General features: G+C 38.6%; 1 protein-coding gene across 1 annotated transcript in view; it reads left to right on the top strand.

Annotated features, from left to right (window-relative positions):
* The window catches only part of PCSK5 (proprotein convertase subtilisin/kexin type 5), a 413,061-nt gene that overhangs the window by 320,922 nt on the left and 68,041 nt on the right, over window positions 1–24,098 (top strand). The window contains exon 10 of the mRNA XM_006891991.1: window positions 9,794–9,897. Within this exon, the coding sequence (XP_006892053.1) occupies window positions 9,794–9,897 (104 nt within the window). The remainder of the gene's footprint in view (window positions 1–9,793; window positions 9,898–24,098) is intronic.

Raw genomic sequence — 24,098 nt, 5'->3', positions numbered from 1 at the left:
CCTCTCCTCTCCTCTCCTCTCCCCACTTCTCTCCCCCTCTGATGGATTCATACCTCCAGAGAGGCACCCCCTCTGAGATAGCAGTGCAAGTCCCTACAGATTACTCCACCCAAGCTCTCCTCTAGAATGTTTAGTATGGAAACCAAATTTATTTACCTTTGTTTAGGTTATATTTAGAGTATCAAAGTAGTTTTACGAAAGGGTGAAATAGGACACTGTTTGTCTGGAAACAGGTTCTGTTTTCGTTTTTCTGTTTCCTGCTTTAGTACAGGTGTGAGAGTATGTGTCACATTTCTGAATTGGGAGATTAACTGTATTTTTTTGTTATTGGAACACAGCTATAGGCCTGGAATCTTTGAATTAACATAGAAGACAAAACAGCAAACACACATACAATTGGTGTTACATTTTCACTCTCAGTGGGACTGACAATCTCTTGATCACAGGGGTTCTTCATTTTCTGACAAAATAGGATTGGCTTCCCTGTTGGAGGGTCTCTGTTTTATCTTGAGTTATCATTTCTATGCACCATTTATAATCAGAGTACTGTCTTTACCAGTCTCAGCAGGATTCAATAATTTTTCTGCTCATTTTTCTTTTCTACTTCACAGTGACTCCTTCCCCATAATTGCTGATTTCTTTTAGCTTTGGAATAACGTCATTAATTTTCTGGCTACTTATTCCCCATGCTTAGGAAATATAAAAGGTGAATGGTTTTGTCTTAGGTTGTTGCTGGATAGTATCTGGACCCGTTAAACATTCTCTGATTGCTGACTGGATAGACAACTTCCACACTGATCTTGTCCAAATAACCAACCTCTCATTATTACATGAGACAGAATCACTCTTGACTTAAAGACTATTGCCTTGTTTAGGGACCAGTTTTATTATCTGGAATTGCTATTTCTCTTCTTATTGGTAGACTTTTTCTATAAGAAGAAACATGTCTTTTGTCCTTTTCTTCAGCTGTTCCTGAATTTTCTTTATGGGATTGGAGAGGGGAGAGTTCCTTTTTTTCCTTTAATAAGCATAAACACAAGGAACTCTGGTTCCTTAGGGAATTGTGCTGCTGACCTAAAGGCTAACTGACCCTTTCTGCTGGTTCGAATCCACCAGCAGCTTCAAGGGAGAAAGATGAGTAGTCTTTTTCTGTTCAATGCTCAGCCTCAGAAAACCCACTGAGAGGATGGCTGTGAAGCTATGAGTTGGTTCCAACTCAGCAACAGGGGGTGGTTTGAGTTTGTATTTTGAAGTACAAGTAAGACAGTCATGCAAGCTAGAAAATTGGTCCATATTTTTAAGGATCACAAAATACAGGTTGGTTTCAAACCTCTCACATCTTCAGAATTACCTGGGAAAACTCTTTGGAAGAGTTGTGGGCGTTTTGTTTGTTTGTACCTAGAAACCACCTAGAATGTCTCTCTTAGGATATGCCCTCCTTCTTCTAAGCCTAGAGCTAGGCCTGGGATATAATTTGAAATGCTCAGAACAGAAATGTAATCCAGATACTAGGTAGTGGTAGTGTCAGTAATTATCCTGTTTTGCAGCTGAAAATGAAAAGTGTTTGGGATAAAAGTTCAACTGAAGTTTGCTGGTTGGAGAATTTCTTCCAAAACTATAAAGCACATCACAGTGCCACCATGCAAGGCAAAAGGACAACCATAGCAATGATGTTCCATGTTAGAAAATATAGTTATCATAAATATTGGACATGATAATAGAAAGGGCCAGACGTTGGCAAAGACCGTCATGCTTGGAAAAGTAGAAGGTCAGTGAACTAAAAGGAAGACCCCCGATGAGATGGAATGACAGTGCCTGCAGCAGTCAGATTAAGCATGGTGGAGAGAGTAAGGAGCGCCGGGACAGAGCGAGGTTTCCTTCTGCTGAACAGAGGGTTCTACCTCGTAGTGAGATGCCACTCAGAGGCCTCTAAGAAGAACAACACGGAGTATAAAATATAAAGTATTATATCACAAAAATAATGGGATTGTTCTTAGAGTATATGCTTCTGGTTAACTTAATATATGCCCAAAATTGGGCCTTTAAATTCAAATTAACAAGACTCTAGAATCTGCTCAACTCATTACCATCAAACCAGAACTTACTGTTAGCTGACTCCATTGACTTTTCAGAGAATGTAAATCACCAGGGGGAAATTGTCCATCATTTTCCTAAGGAGCAGATGGCAGATTTGAACCACTAGTGTTTGGCTCCAAGTGCAACCTCTTACCAGCTGGGACACCAAAAATCAACCAGTTGAGAAAGGTAATGAAAGTGCAGCAAAGTGGGGGGGAAAATCACATTTACTTGTCACAGTGGCCTTTTGGGAGCCATTTTTAAAGAAGTGGTCAATAGCCATGGTGTCTCTGTTTTACTTTGTTGGATCCCCCCAGGGTCAGCCCGGCTGATGTGAACCTGTGCTCTGCCATTCGCAACTAGCCTTGGTGTGCTTGAGTTATTCTCTGTAACTGAAATTCAGTTTGGTCGCATGTGAAATAAAAATAAAAATATTGCCTAGCACATACAGTTTCCAAGATTGCACAGTAACAATGATTTTAAAACCTATAATGCCTGACCTTTACTAAATGTTGTTTATTACTTCCCCAAAATAGATTCTGCTGTCAAATCAATTTGGACTCATAGTGACACTGATAGAGCCGAGTAGAATTGTTCTCATGGGGCTTTTGACCTGATACATCTTTATTGAAGGTGATTACATCATCTTTCTGCCATAGGTTTCAAACTGCTAACCTTTGAGTTAGGAACCCACTGCCCCCAAGAGAGCCTTCAGTTATTATTACGAGATCACTAAAAGTACAAAAGTTCATAAAAGACTACATGTAAAGAATTTCTAAGGAAATTAGGACCTTTTTGTTGCCTTGGATAACGACCTAGATCTCACAGACATTTCTAAGTCATCTTTTAGTTTATATTGTTGTTTGAGAGTAATTATCCATAATTCCAGGAAGAAACTTTAGAGGTACGAGGCATAACTCGTTGCTAGCCCTTGCCTCATGGTGACATGTACATACACAGTGAATGTGGACCTTGATGGCCCATAGAGTTTTTTCCTATTGGATCTGGAATTTCAGAAGTACGTCCCTAGGACTCTCTCCATAGACTGGAAGCTCCACTGAACCTGTAGGGCCTGAACATGAAATGCCTTGCCAGAAATCATGGAAGGCAGACATTCTTCTCTACTACCCCACTGCCTCCGTCTCACAATACTAGTGGTCATTGGTGCTCATCAGCATTACACTCGGGCTATTTTCTAAGTTAGGAGCCCTTACATGATGCAGATGTTCAGCTCCTAGCTGAAAACTCCATACAGAGGTCCCTGAGAAGAAATAGCCTGGAGATCTACTGCCAAACTTCATTTTATTATGCTTCGTTTTGTTACACTTTACAAATAATGCATTTTTCACAAGTTGAAAGTTGTACTGACACTATCAAGTCTTCACTGTCGTTTTCCTGACAGTATGTGGCCATGTCTTTGTGTCACATTTTGGTAATGATCACATGGTTTTAAACTTTTCTAAAAATTTCTGTTTTCCTTGCTCTCAAACTGTTAACATTCTTGCATTCAAATTTCAATTTCATTAATATAGGGTGTTTTGTTAAAGCAACTTTATAATATGGTCTAAATTCAGTCTTGCCCCTCTGAAAATGTTTTAAGTCATACGTTACTCTTATTTTTTTATCTAAGGAATAATGAAATCATGTAAGAACTGTCTGGTGCTTTGCTTCTCTCTCTGTCTTTACCGTATTTGAGCTACCACATAACTACTTATCATAATGTTAGAGTATCTTCCACTTCCCAATAGGTTGTTATGTGCAAGGCATGGGATACTTCTCATTACCTGAAATTTTCTAATTGGAAATCCAGTATGTTAAGTATTAGCATTCGTATTATAAGTGGAGGGACTTAGAGATAACACAGAAAGTTGAAAAGCCAGAATCTGGTTGTTCCATTCTTAGCTATTGGAAGGCCACCTTCAAAAACAAAGGATAAATACTGTATAAAACCATTATTGTAGAATGAGTGTAAGGATCCAGGAGGGGTGGGAGAGGCTGGAAGCAGAGGGGTGAGGATGTACAGGGGGAAGGGGTGATTAATCATTTGGTTGTACAGTTCAGTGGGTTGAGGGGGTGAGGGAAATGAAAAGAATTTGTTCAAATTTGTATTTGAATTTTGTAAATAAACTAGTAGAAAAATTAAAAAGGAAAAAAAAAAAAAAGAGCCGGTGAATGTGATAGTAAAAGCATAGCAGAAAGGGAGGCCCAGCATGAAGAATTAACTGCAATCAAGAATCTAATAGACAAAGTATATGTAAAAGTTTGATACTTTACTGAAAAACAAATTAGCCAATCATAAAATGGCCAATAAATATTTTACCAAAAAGGCATTCATGTGACAACCCTGTCTATGAAGAGATGCTCCATATCCTCATCCACCACAGTGAGATCCCATTACATGGCCAAAATTAAAAACAAGATCAAAGAAAAGTTGTTAATGAGGATATAGGTAATTTGAAACCCTTATCCACTGTTAGAATACAATATGGTGCTTTGGCTATAAAAACCATTTTGGCAGTTTCTCAAAAAATTTTAAATAGAATTATCATTTTGCTATTACTGATACTTAATATGACCAAACAGTAACATTCTAATGATGTACAAAAAAACTCAAAAAGATACTTTTCCTTCAGTGTTCACTTTAGCTCAATCCATAAGAAGCAAAGATGGTAACAAAGGCCCATCAAAACATAAACAGATAACCAAAATTTAGTACATACAAACAATGTGGCATCCCGTAGTTGCTTGGAAAAATGAAGTCCTGATATATGGTATGGTGGTACGAATGAATCAAGTAAATTACAAAAGGATAAATGTTAGATGATCTGTCCTGTGAAAAGACTTCTTGTTATGTGCTGTCAAGTTTGATGGTGACTCATATCGACCATATGTACAATATCCCTATACCCTTCTCTATCCTATGCCAGTCTTATTGTCTCTGACACACCTCCTCCCATTACCCCAGTCACTGAATCAATCCATCTCATCAAGGGTCTTCCTCTCTTGCACTGTCCCTCCACCCTTCCAAGTCAGATGTCCTTCTCCAAGGACTGTTCCCTCCCAGCCATATGCTCAAAGTAAGTGAGAAGGAGCTTCTGAATTCTTGCCTCCAAGGAACAGCCTGGTCTCGCTCTCTCTAAGATGAACCTGTTTGTTTTCCTAGCAGTCCATGATATATTCATTACTCTTCTCCAGCACTACAACAAAGGAATCCCTTGTCATTGTCCAGCTCTCTGATGCATAGCAAGTACTTGTAAAGATCATGGCCTGCATCAGGCCACACCTTAGTCTCCAGACTGGTTTCATTGCTCTTCAGTACTTTGGTAAGATCTCTGACAGCACATTTTCCCAATGCAATTTTTCTCGTGATTTCCTGGCTGCTGGTACCAAGAGTGTTGATTGTGGAGCCAAGCAAACCGAAGCTGTTAACAATCTTAATCTCTTCACCATTTATCATGATTCTCCAATCAACGCGGTGGTGAGAATCTTTATTTTCTTGATGTTGAGTTTCAGTCCATATTGAAGGCTACAGTCCTTAACCTTCTGTAGTAAGAGCTTCAGGTCCTCCTCAGTTTCAGCAAGCAGGGTTGTGTCATATACAAAACTCAAATTGTTGATAGGTCTGTCTCCAATCTTGGTGCCACATTTCTCCTCATAGAGGCGAGCCTGGGGGATAATCTGTTCAGCATATAGATTAAAGAGATATGGAGATAGGACACATCCCTGGTATACACCCTTTCCATATTTAAATCCTTGCTCTCTTTTGATGACTGCATCCTGGTCCAAGTATAGACTTGTCCTAAGCACAATCAAGTGTTCTGGGCTTTCCATTCTTCTCAGAGTCAGCTAGTTTGTTGTGATCCACACAGTCAAATGCCTTTGCATAGTCAGTGAAACAGCTATTCCTCTCATACTGTCCGCTTTCAGGCAAGATGTATCTAACATTACCTATAATATCCCTAGTACCACGGCCTCTTCTCAACCCAGCCTGCACTTCTTGCAGTTCTCTGTTCCAGTTGTTTTTTGGATAATCTTCAGCAGAATCTTGCTTGCATGTGATGTCAATGATATTGTTTGATAATTTCTGCACTCTGTTGGTTTACCTGTCTTTGGAATGGGAACAAATATGGATCTGTTCCAATCAGTTGGCAAATAGAAATTAAAGTATATTGGTGGTAATCTGTGATAGAAGGGTTGGTGAAAAGTAGACAGTAGAGTTAATAATGATTAAAATTGTGCCAATTATTGCAATTACTATCAGTAAATCATACATCTTTAAAATGTTGAATAGGCAAAAGTGTGTGTGTGTGTGTATTCAACAACTCACACCCCCCCAAAAAAGTGGCTATTTATGTCCTTACGGGATTTGTTTTCTTGGTTTGGATATTTAGGATCCTGCTTTGGTGGCTTGGAAATTTAGGATCATGGTTTCATGCAGTATCTAATTTGGTCTGTTAGTTTACTTAGTCCACCTCCTTGTCTAGCGTGTAGTGACTGAGATATTAAAATCTTGCAAAAGGTCACCCAAGACATAGCAAGTAGTTTCTGTTCTGAAACAACAGAGGAAGGAGAGTTAGTGATACAAAAGGTTCTGGAATGTGTGGCTAATGATCTCCATGGACTCCACCTTTGCCAGGAAACCAGAAAAACGGAGCGGTACCACTCTACCAATACTGAATATTTTTGTCAAGGATAGTATAGGAGACCCGAATCAAAAGGCGGAATAGATAGAACAGATTTAAAAATTGTCATATCAAGTATAAACTTTCTGGAGTCATGGAAGTTGAATGAATCCATGAAACTGTTGCCCTGAGATAATTTTCAACTTTGAAACCAAAAATACCTATTAATGTCTTCTTAAAACCTACAGTAGTTTAGTTTAACTAAACAAAGGTCTTTCTTGAGCTTTATGTTGTTTGAAGAACTATCTACATGAGATTAAATTGATAACAGTCACTGGAAAGAGTAGATAGTCACTGTAGAGGACAGTGGATTTATGGCAGTGAGGGAGGAACAAGCCAAAGATGGAGGGTGAGTATAGATGCTTAAGAATGTAGTCAGTGTCATTAAATTGTATTTGTTAAGTTACTGTCTGTTGTGCATATTCTCAACAAAATTAATAAAAATTAAAAGTAATTAGCTGCAATAAAGATAATAGGTTGTCACTGTGCCTGGCTGTCCCACCCACTGTCTGTCTGTATATATGAGAGGACACACAGACTACTTCATTTCCTTGTTGCGCCTCAAAGTCTCATCCACCTTTGCAAAATATTCCTTCTAAAATGAAGTTGGCATGCAAGGAATAAAGAAAGTGGAAACTATATCTACAAGCTACAACAACAGTGATCTTTTCAATAGCAAATGGCCAGGTCTTTCCTCTCATGGAGCCTTTGGATGGGTTCAAACCACTGTCCTTGTAGCAGCCAAGCACAGCATGTTAATGATGAATATCACACTTCAAATTTAACTCTGAACTGACTGTGCATCTTCGTTCCTGATATGTGCATGTGCCTCATTGGGAGCACTCGGGATGTGTGAAATTTGAAATCAGGACAGTTACTCAATTCAGAGTTCAGTCTGGGGTAGGGGGTGTATGTGAGTGTTTAGGTGGTATTGAGTTGACTCTCATTTATATGGTCCTCTGCATAACAGCCTGGTATACCCAGTTACCATGTCTATTTGTATATGTACACACACACAGACACACACACGAGAGTTCTGATGGGAAGTCCATAGAGAGCTGCACTGCTGACCCAAAGGTGACACCTCCGTAGGCTGTTGGATCCCTGAGTGTTTCCATGGGAGAAAAATAAGGAATCTCTTCCCTTCTGATTTACAGCCTCTGAAAACTTACTGCAGGGATGGGAATTAGTATGAATCGGTTCCAACTCCACCGCTGTGAGTGACAGGCTGGGAATATATGCACACACACACACCACGTAGATATAATCTTTAAAAGGAAACAAATGTCTGTGAATGAACTAATTTCCTGCACTTTTGTGTTTAACATTGCAGTTCTCCAGTGACAATATCTCCTATTCTTGGGCTTCTTGTTTCTAATGATTAAATACACACCGCTGTTGAGCTGATTCCAATTCATGATGACCATCCATTGGACTTCAGAGGCTGTAAACCTTCCTAAGGGAACCTGATTAAGGCAACAGAGCTTGTAGATTGAAATTGCTTACCTTCTGGTTAGCAAGTCAACATGTAACCCACCAGAAAAGGCCACCAACATTTATCACTGCAAATAACCCCAGTAAATAGGTAACAGTCACACTATGATTACTAAACCAGTTGCCTCATTTGTAGTGGTCTTGTGGATGTCAGGGTAGAATTGCATTCTGCAGGATGTTTCCTGAATGTACTCTTCGGAAATAGAATGCCGTGCCTTTCATCCAAGTTGCCTCACAGTGCATTAAGACCACTTACCTTTTAGTAGCCAAGCACTTAATAATTTGCACTGCCCAAGGTGTTATTGTGGGGGTGCTCTCTAGAGGATTCTTACTCAAAGCAGCTCCATGTGACAGTACAACTGCCTCATAAGATATTCTAGTTTGTGATCTTTAAAGTTTTCTGAAACTAGGTTGGAGACAAGGATTTTAAGACTCTGTTCACCTACTTGGGGTGCCAGCAGAGATCAGTCCTTGGAAAAGGACATCATGCTTGTAAGGGTAGAGGGAGAGCGCAGGAGAGGAAGACCCCGGGTGAGATGGATTGACTGTGGCAATGGGGTCAGGTATGTCAGAGAAGATGAAGTTGACTCAGGATAGGGCAAAGTTCAGAGCCATTGTTTTTCCATAACAACAATGATTTTTTTCTATAGCAAATGGCCAGGCCTTTGCTCTCATGGAGCCTTTGGATGGGTCCAAACCACTGTCCTTTTAGCAACCAAACACTTTAGCTTTTTAGATAATTGTTGTGGTGGTGTTGTGTTTTGTAAAATCGGAACCAGCCCATAGCTGACCTCCTGTTGGTTATCAGAGGCAATTAATTGCAAGGGAGGAGATTGCCCATCCTTCTCCCTATGGAGCAGCTGGTGGCCTCGAACTGTGAGTCTTCGGGATTGTAGCAAAGATTCTTTCCACTAGACCACCAGAGCTCCTGATCATAAATAAAGAATACTCTCATATCTGCCTGTACCTTGAAGCCCAACGTTGGTCTTACTTTCCTTGAAGAACACTGAAAATGAAGTTGATTTCAGTTCAAGCTTTCTTCATATCCCACATATAATAGATATTCATGTTCTAAGGGTAAATATTTTTTTCCTGTCTTTGGTAAATTACAAAATCAAGTGTCTTAGCCATAGAAATGAACAAGATATGTCCCAGAATGTTTCAGTTTTGTCTTTAGCTTACTGTAATCTTCCAGCGAGGATGAATGCTTTTACACAAATAATGAAGATACCACAATTGGCAGCAATTTTGTTGGGAAACTGGAAGTCCTTGCCCTTTCAAAGACTAAGTTCCACTGAAGAATATATTATTTCTTAGATATAAGGCATCTCCCTCAGATCATGTCACCTCTCCATGTTGAGAACAGGAATGGTGTTTGTCGGATGTTCCTCCCAAACCCAAAGTCCTGGCCCTTTGTTCTCAGTACTTTGCCATTTTGATTTTGCTTTTTGAATTGCTTGTGACTCTCTGCTTCCCCCGTCTTTTTTTTTTCTTTTTCCTCTTTTTTTTGGTACAATGATTCTTACCTTGTCTTTCCCCAGTCCGTTTCTGACCTGGAGAGATGTACAGCATGTTATTGTCAGGACTTCCCGTGCAGGACATTTGAACGCTAATGACTGGAAAACCAATGCTGCTGGTTTTAAGGGTGAGAACTTCTTTCATATTCTCTCACAGGCAAAATATTTTTTTTAATTTTTCCTCCATTTTAAATGGAGAGCCATAAATGGAAACCCTCAAAAGAAACTTTACGTTTTGTGTTGACCAACCATGAGCTTCGTCTTTTCAGTAAAATAAAGGCAGATTAATTTTTTTTCTGCTCAATACAACACAGTTAAGGCAGATTTCCTTGGCTCCCCATATCATAGGTCAATACTTTAAAAGATCAACCAATGTCTAATACAGTTGACCTATGAGATTACTGTTTGCTGTCACTAATTGTCTAAGTGGTATTTGTAATAATGCATTTTAGAAATTCCTCGCCTATTATAGGGACTTTTTCCTCTTAGAGTAATTGATATATCTTGTTTACTTTCTTATAAACTGCTAGTTGCTAAGCTAATTTAATTCCATTTTTTTAAAATTTTGGTTTATGCTAACTTTCACAAACAAAAATAGGCATAGGTCTAAGAGCTATAACTCTATTAAAAAGAATAGGTCAGACTAAGGTTTTTATAAATTCTTATTAAGCTTTATCATGCATACTTTTTATGTAATGGTGTTATATAGTACAAATTATAATAATATAGTCCTGAGTACTTTTCTATGGCTGATAGAGATTATAATTCCTATTAACTATAGAGATTATAATTCCTATAAACTATTTTATCAATTCCCATAATCTGTCATCATTTGTTTGTTTTCATAGATAATAATGTTACGTCAAGAAGAAAGTAATTCTATAAAAGAGATGTCTTCAAGGTTTATTTGTTTACTGTAGTTTTACTTGATCGAAGTTTTAATAGATTAACTTAATTTACAAATCAAGATTACTTTTTATTACACCGATAGCTTTAAATTTACTCTAAATATTCTTGATATCATTATATATCCCGTTGGCTATATAGTTACATCCTTTGTTTCTATGAGTGGCACCTAAGAACAACTTAGAAAGAAAATAGTATCTCATAGCATGGAGAATATCAACTTAGAAACAAAGACCTTGATCTTCAGTCTGTAACTTGCTAAATAATCCTGGGCATATCTTTGAATTTTTTGGGGTCCTAGCTTCCCCAACATAAATATTTTAGAAGTTGAACAATATTATCTATCTGCTGTTATCTTACACCTGCTCTTAATGTCTTTGATTAATTTTCTTTGATATATGAAAATACTTATATAAGAAATGTCTATTTTAAAAGTTATTTTCAAATCTCTCAATATAGGAAATTGCATACTTCCAGTACTTTACTGTAGGAAATATATATATTTGAAAAGTTAGCGTGCTAAGAAAAGCCTTTAAAGATTCCAAGGAACCAGAGATACAGAAAACTATTCATCTTCACTGAAGATTTTATTCTGTTGTCAAGACAAAAAAAGACTGTCCCTCTGCTTTTGTGTATTATCAGACACTCTTCCATGTTTGCAAACCACACAAGCAGCAATGTCCGCTGAGATTTCAGTCTGAATGGTTGTGCATACCAACTGGGATCACATTTTTAAATTTCAAATCAAGACACTTGATCTTCAAATTGCATATATATGGGTGGCATCGAAAGCAATTGGAGTTTTACTTGTTCCAGACAATACAGGATGTAATTTTCTTTTTGTGTGTTCTGTTTTGATTAGCATCCACATGCTCCCAAATCCTGCTGTGTAGATAAATGCATGAAATGTGGAGGAAGTTCGGGACCAGAATTTCACCTTGACTGGTTCAGCTGAGCAGTGAACTTCTTACCAGAAGTTCACAGACTAAGTACATTGACCTCCATGAAGCTAAAGAATCAACTTTAACTCAAATAAAAGTCTTAGTTTTACTTTTTCCTTTCTGGCAAGTTAAAAAAGAGCAAATGGTTCCAATAAAAGCTCAGTGTTTTTGAAACCCTCTGTTGGCTTTGGAGGAGAGGAAGCAGGATTTAGACTAAATCACCAGCTCCAATCCTAAATCTGAAGGGGAATGTACACTGCTTCTAGCGAGAAGGAAATAGCGTTTTACTATTGCACGTGGCAATATTTAGTATAATATTTCACTCTTCCCTTCGATGGCTGCCAAGAGTAACAATTAAAGTTGGTTTTTTTCATAGAAGAATTACTCTGGATGGTCTGGGCTCTCAGTGGAATTGTTCTGTAATTTTGTTGGTGGCAGGCCCGTACTTCACCTAAACCTGATCAAAATAAGAGAGAAAGCTTTTTGGAGGGTTGTTTTCTCCCTGATTCTGAACATTGTTCTCCCTTCCCCCATGCCGCTGAGTTCAGTCCAACTCCTAGTGACCCAGAGGACAGAACAGACAACCCTGTGGAGCTCTGGTGCCCTAGTGGTAAGAAGCCATGTTGCAGTCCCGAAGGCACACAGTTCAAATCCACCACCTCCTCTGTTAGAGAAAGATGGCTAGTCTCCTTCTGTGCAATTAAACTGCCTCTGAAAACCCATTGCAGTGTCAGCTGTGGGTCAGTTCCAACGTAGTGGGGTACAACAACAATAGGAGTTTCTTTTTTTTTTTTTCTTTTTATGGGTCTTTTTAAAATAACATTTTATTTCAATTGTGATTTTAACAAACATTACAGAGAAGTTAGATTTTCATTCATTCATTCATACATTCATTAATTGTGGCCCATTTTTCCATCCCTCTCGCCATCCCTTCCCCTTCCTCCCGTTCACTTTTTAATTATTATTAAAAAATAATAGGTGTTTCTAAGGCTATAAATCTTTACAATAACAGACTGTTACATCTTTTTCACAAAGAGTGGCTAGTGCCTTCAAACCAGCAGCCTAGAACTTCACCACTGCATCACCTTTTCTCCATGCCCTACTCCGCCCCCATTGTCCCACAGATTATGGTGATTTAGACAGCTTAGCCTGAGAAGCAGGGTGCCTTGGGAAAATAAAGAATGCAGGTTATCACTACGCCTGCAGAAGGAAGGGCTGGCTTTTTATGAAATTAGCACTGAAAGAATAAAAAATAGATGTTCCTCAAGAGCTAGTTCTTGATTTAGGTCATGGGCTCTTACAGGCTCCTCTTAGCCGGAGCCAGTAGCTGCCTGGGATCCATGGCTTTTCCTACACATAGAAACATGTAGCCATGGGTGCTCACCCTGTCCCCACCCAACTCAGTTCTCATTGGTGAAATACAGTCACGGTGCCCTGATGATGAGCAATCTAATTTGTTTCAAGAGTGTGTTATTTTAAAAGTCCCATGCATAATTTAGCAAATGGCTCAGTTGGGTATTTGTCTACAATGGGATATCAGTATCTCCATCAGAATTCCTTTCTCATCAGTTAAAGCAGAAGCAGCTCAGAATAGCAGCCACTTTAACTTCTGAGGTTTGAACATTGGTAGACTTAAGAGTCTTTGTTATCACTGACAGTTTCAGGAAAACACGCACTCAAAAGAACAGCCAGATCCCTTCTATTCCTTCAGAATGTCATGCATGTCATAGGTGCAACCTAGACTGAGAACAGAGCTAGGAGGCCTGTGATCCTGGTTGGCATAGGCCCCTCTTCCAGGCAGACTCCATCCACACTCACTCACATGAGTTATGGGCCTAGAAAAGAGAAGACGGTTCTTTCTTCCTGAAGCAGCTACTGGCTCCCTGTAGACTGGCATGCACAGCTTCCCGTCTAGGGGAGAGTTTGACATTAATATGTTAGAAAGTATGGCTGTCTGCTAGGTTTATTTCTTCACCTGAGAGTTGAATTGCACCCAGTTGAGCCACATTCAGAAAACTTTCTGTGTTCTCAGAAGGGACACCAGTCGTCAAAGGAGCTCACAATGACAGGAGTCCCAAAGATGAAAGTTACTCATGGGCGTTTTTATGCAAAGGTTACCTTCAGTTTCAGGCATTTTAGTTGAACTAAGATAAATCTTACCTCATTGCTTCTCACATTGTAATTAGAATGTCTCTTTACAACAGATTAATTTTGCAAAGTAAACAGGCACAGCCAATGAATATATGCTGTGGAACCTCAGTAAACATTTCACTTTCTTATCTTGTAAATAAATAAATGTCAGACTATACTCTTTGATGTCGATCTTCCCTAGAGGGAGTTCCTTTAAAAACAAGTGGAATGAGTGGCACTTATCAAAGATCTACTTGCCATTCGGCAAGAGAATAGGAAACTGAGAGACCAGATGGACAGATATAATACTCTCTGTCTTGAGAACTAGAAGCCAAACTTCAGTATTTTGCCACCAACATTGTTTGACATTGTGGTGATTACTTTTGGGGGGATTTTGGTTGGTTGGTGGGGGGTTGGGTTGTTTTGTTTTGTCTTGGTTATTTCTTTTCTCCCTTGGTGCCTTCCATTGCTGTTTGGAGGAGGGGGTGTCTTTTCTCATCTTTTTAATACTCACTTCTGCTCTGTTGTTATTACTGTTGTTATTATGTGCCATCGAGTCGCTTGAGACTCATAGCGACCCTATGTACAACAGCCCTAAACTCTGCTCTGTCCTGTGCCAATCGCACTGTCTCTGACACTCCAATCCTGATTATCCCAGTCACTGAATCAATCCACCTCATAGAGGGCCTGCCCCCTGCCCCCCCCCTTGCGCTGTCCCTCCACTCTACCAAGCATGATGTCCCTCCTTACAACATGTCCAAAATATGCTAGACAGAGCCTCAGAATCCTTGCCTCCAAGAAGCTGCCTGATTTAACCCTTTCCAGGATGAATCTGTTTGTTTTCCTAGCAGTCCATGGTACCCTCAATACTCTTCTCCAGCACCACAGCTCAAAAGCATCAATTCTTCTATCCTCCTTAGTTATTGTTCAACTCTGATGGAAAACAAGTGAAAGCAAAGACCATGGCCTGTATCAGACGCACCTTAGTCTCCAGAGAGACACCATTGCTCTTCAGTACTTTGGAAAGGTCCCTAACAGCAGACTTTCCATGGCAATATGTCTTTTAATTTCCTGGCTACTGGTGCCTACACTGTTGACTGTGGAGCCAAGCAAGCTAAAGCTGTGAACAATCTCAATCTCTTCACCATCCATCCTGAAGCTGCAGTTGGCCCAGTGGTGAGAATCTTTGTCTTCTTGACATTGAGCCTCAACCCATATTGGAGGCTACAGTCCTTGACCCTCTGTAGCAAGCGTTTCAGGTCCTCCTCAGTTTCAGCAAGCAGGGTTGTGTCATCTGCATAATGTAGATTGTTGATAGATTTTCCACCAACCTTGATGCCACATTTCTCCTCATAGAGCCCAGACTCCTGGATAATCTGTTCTGCATACAGGTTGAAAAAGTATGGAGACAGCACCCATCCCTGGGGTATGCCCTTCCCATTTTTGAACCATTCATTGTGTCCTTGCTCTGTTCTGACAACAGCCTCTTGGTCCAAGTATAGGTTTCTCATTAGCATGATCAAGTGTTCTGAGATTCCCATTCTTCTCTGAGTCAGCCACAGTTTGTTATGATCCACACAGTCAAATGCCTTTGCATAGTCAATAAAACACCGGTATACAATCCTCTAGTATTCCCTGCTTTCAGCTAAGATCCATCTAACATTAGCTACAATATCCCTAGTACCACGACCCCTTCTAAACCCAGTCTGGACTTATAGCAGTTCTCTGCTGATGTGCTGTTCCAGTCGTTTTTGGATAATCTTCGGCAGAATCTTGTTTGCATGTGAAATCAATGATATTGTTCTATAGTTTCCACACCCTGGTGGGTCACCCTTCTTTGGGATGGGAACAAATATAGATCTCTTCCAGTCAGTTAGCCAAGTGGTTGCTCTCCAGATTTCTTGGCACAACTTGGTGAGGACATCCAGGGCAGCATCTATTAGCTTGAATATGTCAGTTGGTATACCACCTATTCCTGGGGCCTTATTTTTTGCTATTTCCTTCAAAGCAGCTTGAACTTATTCCTTCATCACCATAGGCTCTTGCTCATATGTTGTGTCATAAAATTCTTCTGTGTCTGCCAATTCTTTTCACTACAGTGACTCAGTATATTCTTTCCATCTTCTTTTAATACTTCCTGGATAATTTAATATTCTGCCTAAAGCATCCTTGATTATAGCAACTAGAAGTTTAAATTTGTTCTTCAGTTCCTTGAGCTTAAGAAATGCTGAGAGAGTTCTACCCTTTTGATTTTCTGACTCCAACTCCTTGCACATTTCATTGTAATATTTTGCTTTGTCATTCCGTGCTGCCTTTTGAAATCTTCTATTCAACTCTTTAGTATCTTGAATTCTTCCTTCTGCTTTGGCTTCTCTGTGCTCCAGTGCAATTTTCAGAGTCTCTTCTGACATACAAATCCACTGTAAAACTGAGAGCCCTTGCCCTGCCTGGTCATTTTCATCAAGGAATTTTTTTCTTTGTGCTCTTTCCATTCTGTACTCATAAACTTCCTGAATACTTTGTGTTCCAGTGCAGCATTTGTTTGCATACACCCTAAAACTGCAGTTGGAGGAGGTGTTCATGGAATCATGGCCTCTCCTAATCTGATCTGGTAAAAGTTATATTCAAAAACAAATTTGTACTACACATTTAAAAACCCCAGAAATCTGGATGTTAGCTCTCGTACTTTCTATAATGCAGCCCAACCTTTTCATCAGAACATACATGATATGGAGAACTTCTCGTGTGGTGTTAAATAGGCACTTTGAGCTGCTGTCTTTATGTTTAGGCTATGAAGACCAGAGAGCCAAATTCCTGGCACTCTTATCTAGTCCATGATTCATGTAATTTGAAGGAGAACTTACTTTTTTTTTTTAATTGTGGGCTCATACCTCCTACTTAAACATTGCAACCTTCAATATGGATTGCACCTTAACATCAAGAAAACAATAATCCTCACCATTAGACTGATAAGCAACATCATGGTAGATGAAGAAAAGATAGAAATTATTAACAACTTCATTTTACTGGGATCCATAGTCAATACACTAAGTACCAGCAGTCAGGAGATGAGAAGACACGTTTCATTGGGAAAGTCTGTAGTCAGGGACCTCTTCAAATTCTTGAGGAGCAATGATGTCAGATTGAGGACTGAGGTGCACCTGATTCAGGCTATATTCTTTTCAGTCACTTGCTATGGATCTGAGAGCTGGACAGTGAATAATAATGGCAGAAGATAATTGATCCCTTTGAACTATGGTGTTGGAGAAGAATCTGAATATTCCATGGACTATCAAAAGAACAATCAGATATATGTTAAAGAAGGTAGAGCTGGAGAGCTCTTTGGAAGCAAAGATGCTCAAACTTTGTCTCATATACTTTGGATACCTGACTAGTAGAGGATGTTCCTTGGAGAAGGACATGATGCTTGAAAAGGTGGAGGGATCGACAAAGGAGAGGAAAACTGCCAACCAGGTGGATTGTCACAGTGACTGTCGCAGTGGGTTTGAGTGTGCCAGAGATTGTGAGGATAGGACAGGGTTCAGATTGGTTCTTCATAGGGTCACTATGAGTCGTACTCAGCTTGACGGCACCTAACTTGACAGTAGCTAAAAGTAGCTACTTCCCACTCAGGAGCTCTGTGGCTTAGTGGTAAGGAACTGTGTTTGCTGCCAACCCAAAGGTGCAGAGTTAAAATCCACCAGTTGCTCCATTAGAGAAATATAGGCAGTCTCCTCCCCTGGGATTTACCTGCCAGAAGGTTAGCTGTGTGTCGGTTCTGACTTGACAGTGCACGACAATAACTTCTACTGTTTTAATGTGAAAGAAGTGCAAACGCACCCTCTCTCCACCCCCTTCTGCTGTACAGGCTGGTTCTGTCCCACGCAATCCCCCTTTTTGGTTTACATCCAGTTATAATGATGCAGCATCAGCAGTTCAATTGCTTTTCAAAGTGTTTATGTCTGTGGTTGGGTGATATGTTTATAATGCAGTTCTTAAGTCGAGGTACAGGAATAGACATCAGATAATAAGTAGGACCTTCTGTCATCTTTACTAGGCTGAAGATTGGGCGGCGGGGTGGATGTTACTGAAAATAAAAAATGACAACTAAGTGAGCCAGGTTACCAAGTCTTCCTTTTCCATTTCACTGCCCTCCCAGGTTATGTAAGTCTCCTGTTTTCTTCTGGCATGTTACTAATGTCCCCCCTCCTCACTGACTCTTCCTTTGACCACAACTAAATGGCTAGATTTTTCTTTTGTTTTTTAATTGTGATTTCCAGCCATGGGGAAAATACTTGATACTCTACCGTGATCTTAGCCTACAGGGCCTTACATTTTAATAACCTTGATTACTTTCAATTGTCATCATTTTATTTCCACTGGAAGGGCTGATAATTTTAAGATGTTCTGATACATTTTTAATACCCACCTGTCTTGCTTTCTGTTCGTAGCACTTGTTTTAAAAGAATTAGAAATGCTGAAACCATTAAGCATACAATGTGTTAAATTGAAACTAAAGGTTTTGAAATGTTTTGTGTTGTTTCTTTTTCCTGAGCGTGCAGAAAGAGTCCTCATTGTAATTTGAAAGGGTGTTGTTATTTGAAAGGGTGTTGTTATTTGAAAGGGTAAAGTTTCATATCATTTTATTATTTCACTCTACCAGTGAGTTTGGATCTTTGCCACCTAGCATGCTGATCCAGTGTTTGTAGCTATGAATAGAACTGCATAATGTACCTTAATTGGTAACCTAAACATCATGATTTTGAGAAAAAGCCGGAGTGAAATGCCACTCATCTGGCCAGAGGCAGAAATGGTGTTACAATCAGCCCCTTGATTCTCCTTCTAATCCCATTTTCAGCAATGAGTTTTCTGGTTTGTTTTTTTTTTTCTTACATAATGCAAAGGCAGAAGGTGCTAAATATGTTTGATTCTCCCTGGAAATGCCACCTGTTTTTTTAAAAAAAATTCTAAGTTTTATACCTTTATGTTCACTTAATATTTGTTGACTCAAAATTTTGTTGTGTTTATTAACCATTACTTATGTGAACTATGATAAGAAAGATTAGACATCTTCTTGCTTATTTACAAAAACATATGGATCATACCTTAAGTAGGGATTTTACCACTATTTTTTCATCTGGTGGATGATTTACTTAACATACTTATAGAGAAAATAATATAGAACCCTAGACAGTTCTATTTGATTGTTGCTCAGTCTAGTCTTTTATATTCCAGATAGCCCCAGCCTCTCATAATAATGGTCTACTCATACCTACAAAATGTCTGTGAGGTTTAAAAATACTTTGTGCAAATTTAAAATGTTAAATTTTTTTTCCCTGCTGGTCTTTGAGTGGTGGTGTTATGTTTGCTAATCTTTTGAGTGTTTAGTATATTTTGAGGGGGGTTTTCTGCACTAATACAGGTATATTTCAAATGCAGGTAGTTTCCCATTTAAAATCCAAATTCAAAATGGAATTAAAATGCTGACTAAAATACTTTCTCCCTCCCTTCATCTCTATGTATAATATTTATCAGCATACCGGTTAATGAGAATTATATTTGGTATATTTTTGTGGTTTTGTAACAATCATGAGAATTTTTAAATTCAATATAGAATCTGTTATTGTTATTTGCTGTGGACTTTGAAGAAACCAATTAAGAGTTTCATACCCTGTTTTGTACAGAATATGAGTAACTAGTAATAAATGTAATGAAAAGGTTGAGTTGAATGAAAAAGTCCTTTGAAATGAAAAATAACAAACATCTTAATGTTTGTCCTAGAAGTATATTTTCTTACTTAACCACTTCCTGTGCCCTGAAATGAGAATGAAAATACAAAATTATGTTATGAATTAAAATGTTCTTAGAAGGTTGGAAAATAATTCAATTACTTTGAGTAGGCTTAAGAAAATGCATTAAGGACTTTATAATAAAATTACCACTAATACAACTTCATAACTCATTATCCTATAATTATCTATCAATAATAATACAACTAAGACTATGGTTTGCAAATCCATTTAATGTTTAAATACTACCTTGACTTCAAAGCTGTTCTTAGTATGTAGTCTGATGATGTGAATCTCAACTGATTGTAGCTTAATGTCTTATCACCTCTTTAGTCATAACATTTATTTTAAAAGTTTTAATTACAAAAGGTGATTTTTTAACAATATGTATAATGTCTACATTGGTGATAGAGTTTATGTTTCTTCTTGTAATCAGCTCAAGAAACTTGAATCACCTACTCAAATGAAAAAGTCTTAGTACATGGGTTTGACATTCCTTACAGATAGAAAAATCTTAATATTCTGTAGTTACAGTTAACATTATAGATAAAGGTACAAGTCATCAAGCCATAAGCTGTTGGTGATCAACTAGGCCAGAAGTGCATTTTGATTATAAAAGAGTGAAATGAGGTTTTTTTAGCCTACTCGTAATTGAATTCCAAGTCCAGTTTTAAAATAAAACAGCTAAAGGTGTTTACTCCAAGAAAATCTTTCCAAAGTATATGTATAGTTACATACATGCATGCATTCTCCTATACAGACTGTTTTGAAATTGAGCTAGATTTGTGAATTTGGGGCTTCATGATTCTTAAAAATGAACTAACTTAACATAGCAGTTAAGAACATAAGCTCTAGTGTCACGCCATCTGGGACTGATGTATTTAAATACATTAATAGCATATATGGTTATTTACATACTTTCTGGAGATCTATTGGTAAAGAGTCATGTGGTAAAGGGATGTGGTTCAAACCCACCAGCTGCTTCATGGGAGAAAGATGGGCAGTCTCTTCTGTGTGATTTACTGCGTCTGAAAACCCCCTGGAGGGCCAGCTATGACTAATACACAACAACATACTTTCCTGACTTTCCTAAGGTAAATTTACATGCAACAGGCAATGCCATTTTAGTGTATAGTTTGATAGTTTTAAGAGGTGCATACATCAACCTGTATATAACCTCCACAATCTGAGGTGTACGACATTTCTGTCTCCCCAAAAACCTCTCTTGTGCTTCTTCACCGTCCTCCATTCACTCCTGCTCCAAACAGCTGCTGTGATTAGACTTGTCTTTTTTTTTGTAGTTTCCTTTGAATGGAGTTATATGAAGCCCATTATTTCTTCTCCATATTAGATTTTTGAAGTTCATCCATAGTTGCCCCATTTAAATAAAAGTCACGTCTCTCTGGCATTTTAAATCTACCTTTGATTTCATGGAACAAAGAGAAGTACTCTCCTCCAGTCAGTTTTCAGAAATCAGTGGAGAGTCAGCTATGAGTTGGTTCTAACTCAACAGTAATTAGAAGCAAATACTAATCACCTTTGGATGAATAATTGTTATGTTTTAATTTAGACTCATTATGAACAAAGCTGCTATGAATGCTTATGGGCAAATTTTTATAGAGACTCTTTAATTTTTTACATATTAAATCATCAAAAAAGGTTCTTCTAATTTAAGCAGATGGCTCAAGAAATGAGATAAAAATACAAGTAGCTCATCAGGCGTAAAGCGTTCCCATCAGGATGAGCAGCATGTACAAAGGCCACGAGTCAGGAGCATGCTTGGCGTGTTAAAGAAAATACAAAGAAGCCGATGTACCTAGAGTGGAGTAGGAGAAGAATGAAAACTATCAGATGAAGAATTTAGCATGACATGAAACAAAATTTTAATGTAAAGTCATTTAACATGTTGGTGGTGGTTTTTAGATATTGTTTAGTTGACTCATAGCAACCCTGTGAACAACAGATCTGAACCACGACCTATCCTGTGTCATCCTCACCATTTCTGATAATAGGAGCCTGTTACTGCTGTCATTCTATTTCCATGAGGCTTTTTCTCTCTTTTAATGACCTTTCCAAACATGATGTTCCCCTCCAAGGAACAGTGCCCAAAGTATGTGAGGCATATGTCACCATCCATGCTTCCAAGGAACACTCTGGCCATGCTTTGTCCAAAGATATATCTGTTTGTTCTTTTGGCAGCCCATGGGATATTCAGTAGTACTCTTTTCCAACACCCTAACTCAAGGCATCAATTCTTCTGTCCCCCTTATTCATTAAGCCAATATCATTGCTACTCAGTACTTGAGAAAATTCCCTGACAGCAAGCTTTCCCCTTGTCTTTTTATTTATTGACTGTTTGTACCCCTTCACAAACAGTGTGCTCAGAGAAAATTAACTAGGGAAGTGTGTGTGTGTGTGTGTGTGTGTGTGTGTGTGTGTGTGTGTGTGTGTAGATATATATACACACACATGTGGAATTTTAACCATTAAAATAGATCTTGGAAGATAATCTCCAGTCATTTTCGAATATTAGATCTGGCTACTATATAGTCACATATCCCTTATACCATTTCACAGCTTTGTTAGAATCATTCAGATTTTAAGATATTTGTTACATAAATGGGTACCTTTTTATTTCTTTTCCCTTTTTTTTCTGTAAGACTACCTGGATTTGATTTGAATAGTCTCTAATGTGAAAAAAAAGCAATATATTCTGATAGTAATGAAGTAATATTAATTCCATGTATATAACCTGGATCTGAAGTGTAAGGAAATGTATTTGTGGACAAGTACCTTGAAGCATAGTCATGATTATGCTACAATCAAATTTGGCAAAGGGCAAAAAAGGTATTTTGTTCGAAAAGGAACATTTTTGTAAAACTGATCTTTTGTCAGAAGTGACTCATAACTGACCTCCCGTTGTGTTTCTGAGGCTGAAATCACACTGAAGGAAATTATCCATCTCTCCTTTAGCAGTTGGTGGACTCGAACCACCAGAGAAAGATGATGCCTTTACATTAGCGATGCAGTTCCTTGCAGACTATATGACCAAAGCTCCCCAAAGAACATTAGAAGCCAGGGTATGTCTGAAATGGTTTCCAGGGTTGTTGGTCCATTTGGGCAGGTGTGTCTTTCATTTGATTGTATTTTCTCAAAGATCAGGGGTTGTATAACATTGTGAGCCTGTGGACACGAGGACTGCCATGAAACAAAGGATGCCAAGTAAGGGCGAGAGCACACTGTGGGAAGAAGCATACCGTTGGTAGTCCCAAGGCAGGCAGTATGGTGAGGACAGTGATTCAAGAGATACATACCCCAAGCAGGCTGCTTGAGGCTTAGAATTAGATATGCTTTTTATTATTATTATTATTATTGTTATTATTATTTGAAAAACATTTCAGAGCTGCTGCAGTAACTTGACGAATAATAATGACTTTCAAGCAAGTTGATTCTAGTTGCCTGCCTGATCTCAGTTTTATTTCTTAAATTGGTGAGGCAAATGTATCGGTCCTATAATACATCCTGCCAAATGACATGTATAGAAGAAATTGACTCTGCTGAAATGAATGGAAATTCTTCTGCAGTGATCATTTTATATTATCTTTTTATGCAATTGTATATCCATGACCTCTTAAGGACTGTGACATTCAGTGCAATTTTTTCATCATCTCTTGGCCTCCTTCTAAATGAGCAGAGTTATAGAGTTGAGATATATAATCATCTTCCTACATTTAAAAAAAAAAGACTAGAAAGAAATGCTTTTTGAAATGGCTTTTTCATATACTCAGGGCACAGGGTGTGGTGACAAGATTGCTTCTTGAAAAATGTCAGGCCAGAAATTACGCATTGCAACGCCTTCACAAATTTCCCTTGACCAGGGCCTTTTTGTTTCTTGTTATTGTTCACCGCGACCTTCAGAAAGCCACTTAACTGCTGATATTTGAATTTCTTTCCTATGCATTTGTAGTTTTTATGTCTGCTATATTACATTGCTGTTGTTGTCAAGGGCCATCAAGTAGTTTCCAACTCACAACAGCTGTGTGTCCAGCAGAATGAAGCATCGCTCTGTGCTCTGCCATTCTCACACCCATGGCGATGCCTGAGCCCTCGCTTGTAGTGACTGTGCCAACCAGCCTCCTTTTCACTGACCCCTGCTTTACTATGCATGATGCCCTCAGGGACCAGTCCTTCCTGATAGACAACACCTCTACAGAATGTGAGATGAAGTCTGGTCGTGATCACTTCTAAGGAGCATCCTGGCTGCACTTCTTTGAGACAGATCTGTTTGTTCTTCTCACAGTCTGTGATAGATTTAATATTCTTCAATGTCTTAATCCAAAGACATCATTTCTTCTTGGTCTTCCTTATTCATTATCCAGCTTTTGCATACATAGATAGTGATGGGCAATACCTTCGCTTGGGCCAGGTGCATACCTAGTCCTAAGAAGCCAATTTTGATTTTTAACCTTCTAAGGAGTTCTTTTGCAACTTTATTTTTCCAATGCAGTGTGTCATTTGATTTCTCAACTGCAGGTTCCATGAACATTTATTTTAGATCTAAGT

Source organism: Elephantulus edwardii, unplaced genomic scaffold (assembly GCF_000299155.1).
Source record: "Elephantulus edwardii isolate Elephantulus edwardi_28Jun2011 unplaced genomic scaffold, EleEdw1.0 scaffold00108, whole genome shotgun sequence".
In the NCBI taxonomy this organism is placed as follows: Eukaryota; Metazoa; Chordata; class Mammalia; order Macroscelidea; family Macroscelididae; genus Elephantulus; species Elephantulus edwardii.
Note: the sequence above shows the minus strand (reverse complement) of the source record. Positions and strands in the feature narration are given on the sequence as shown.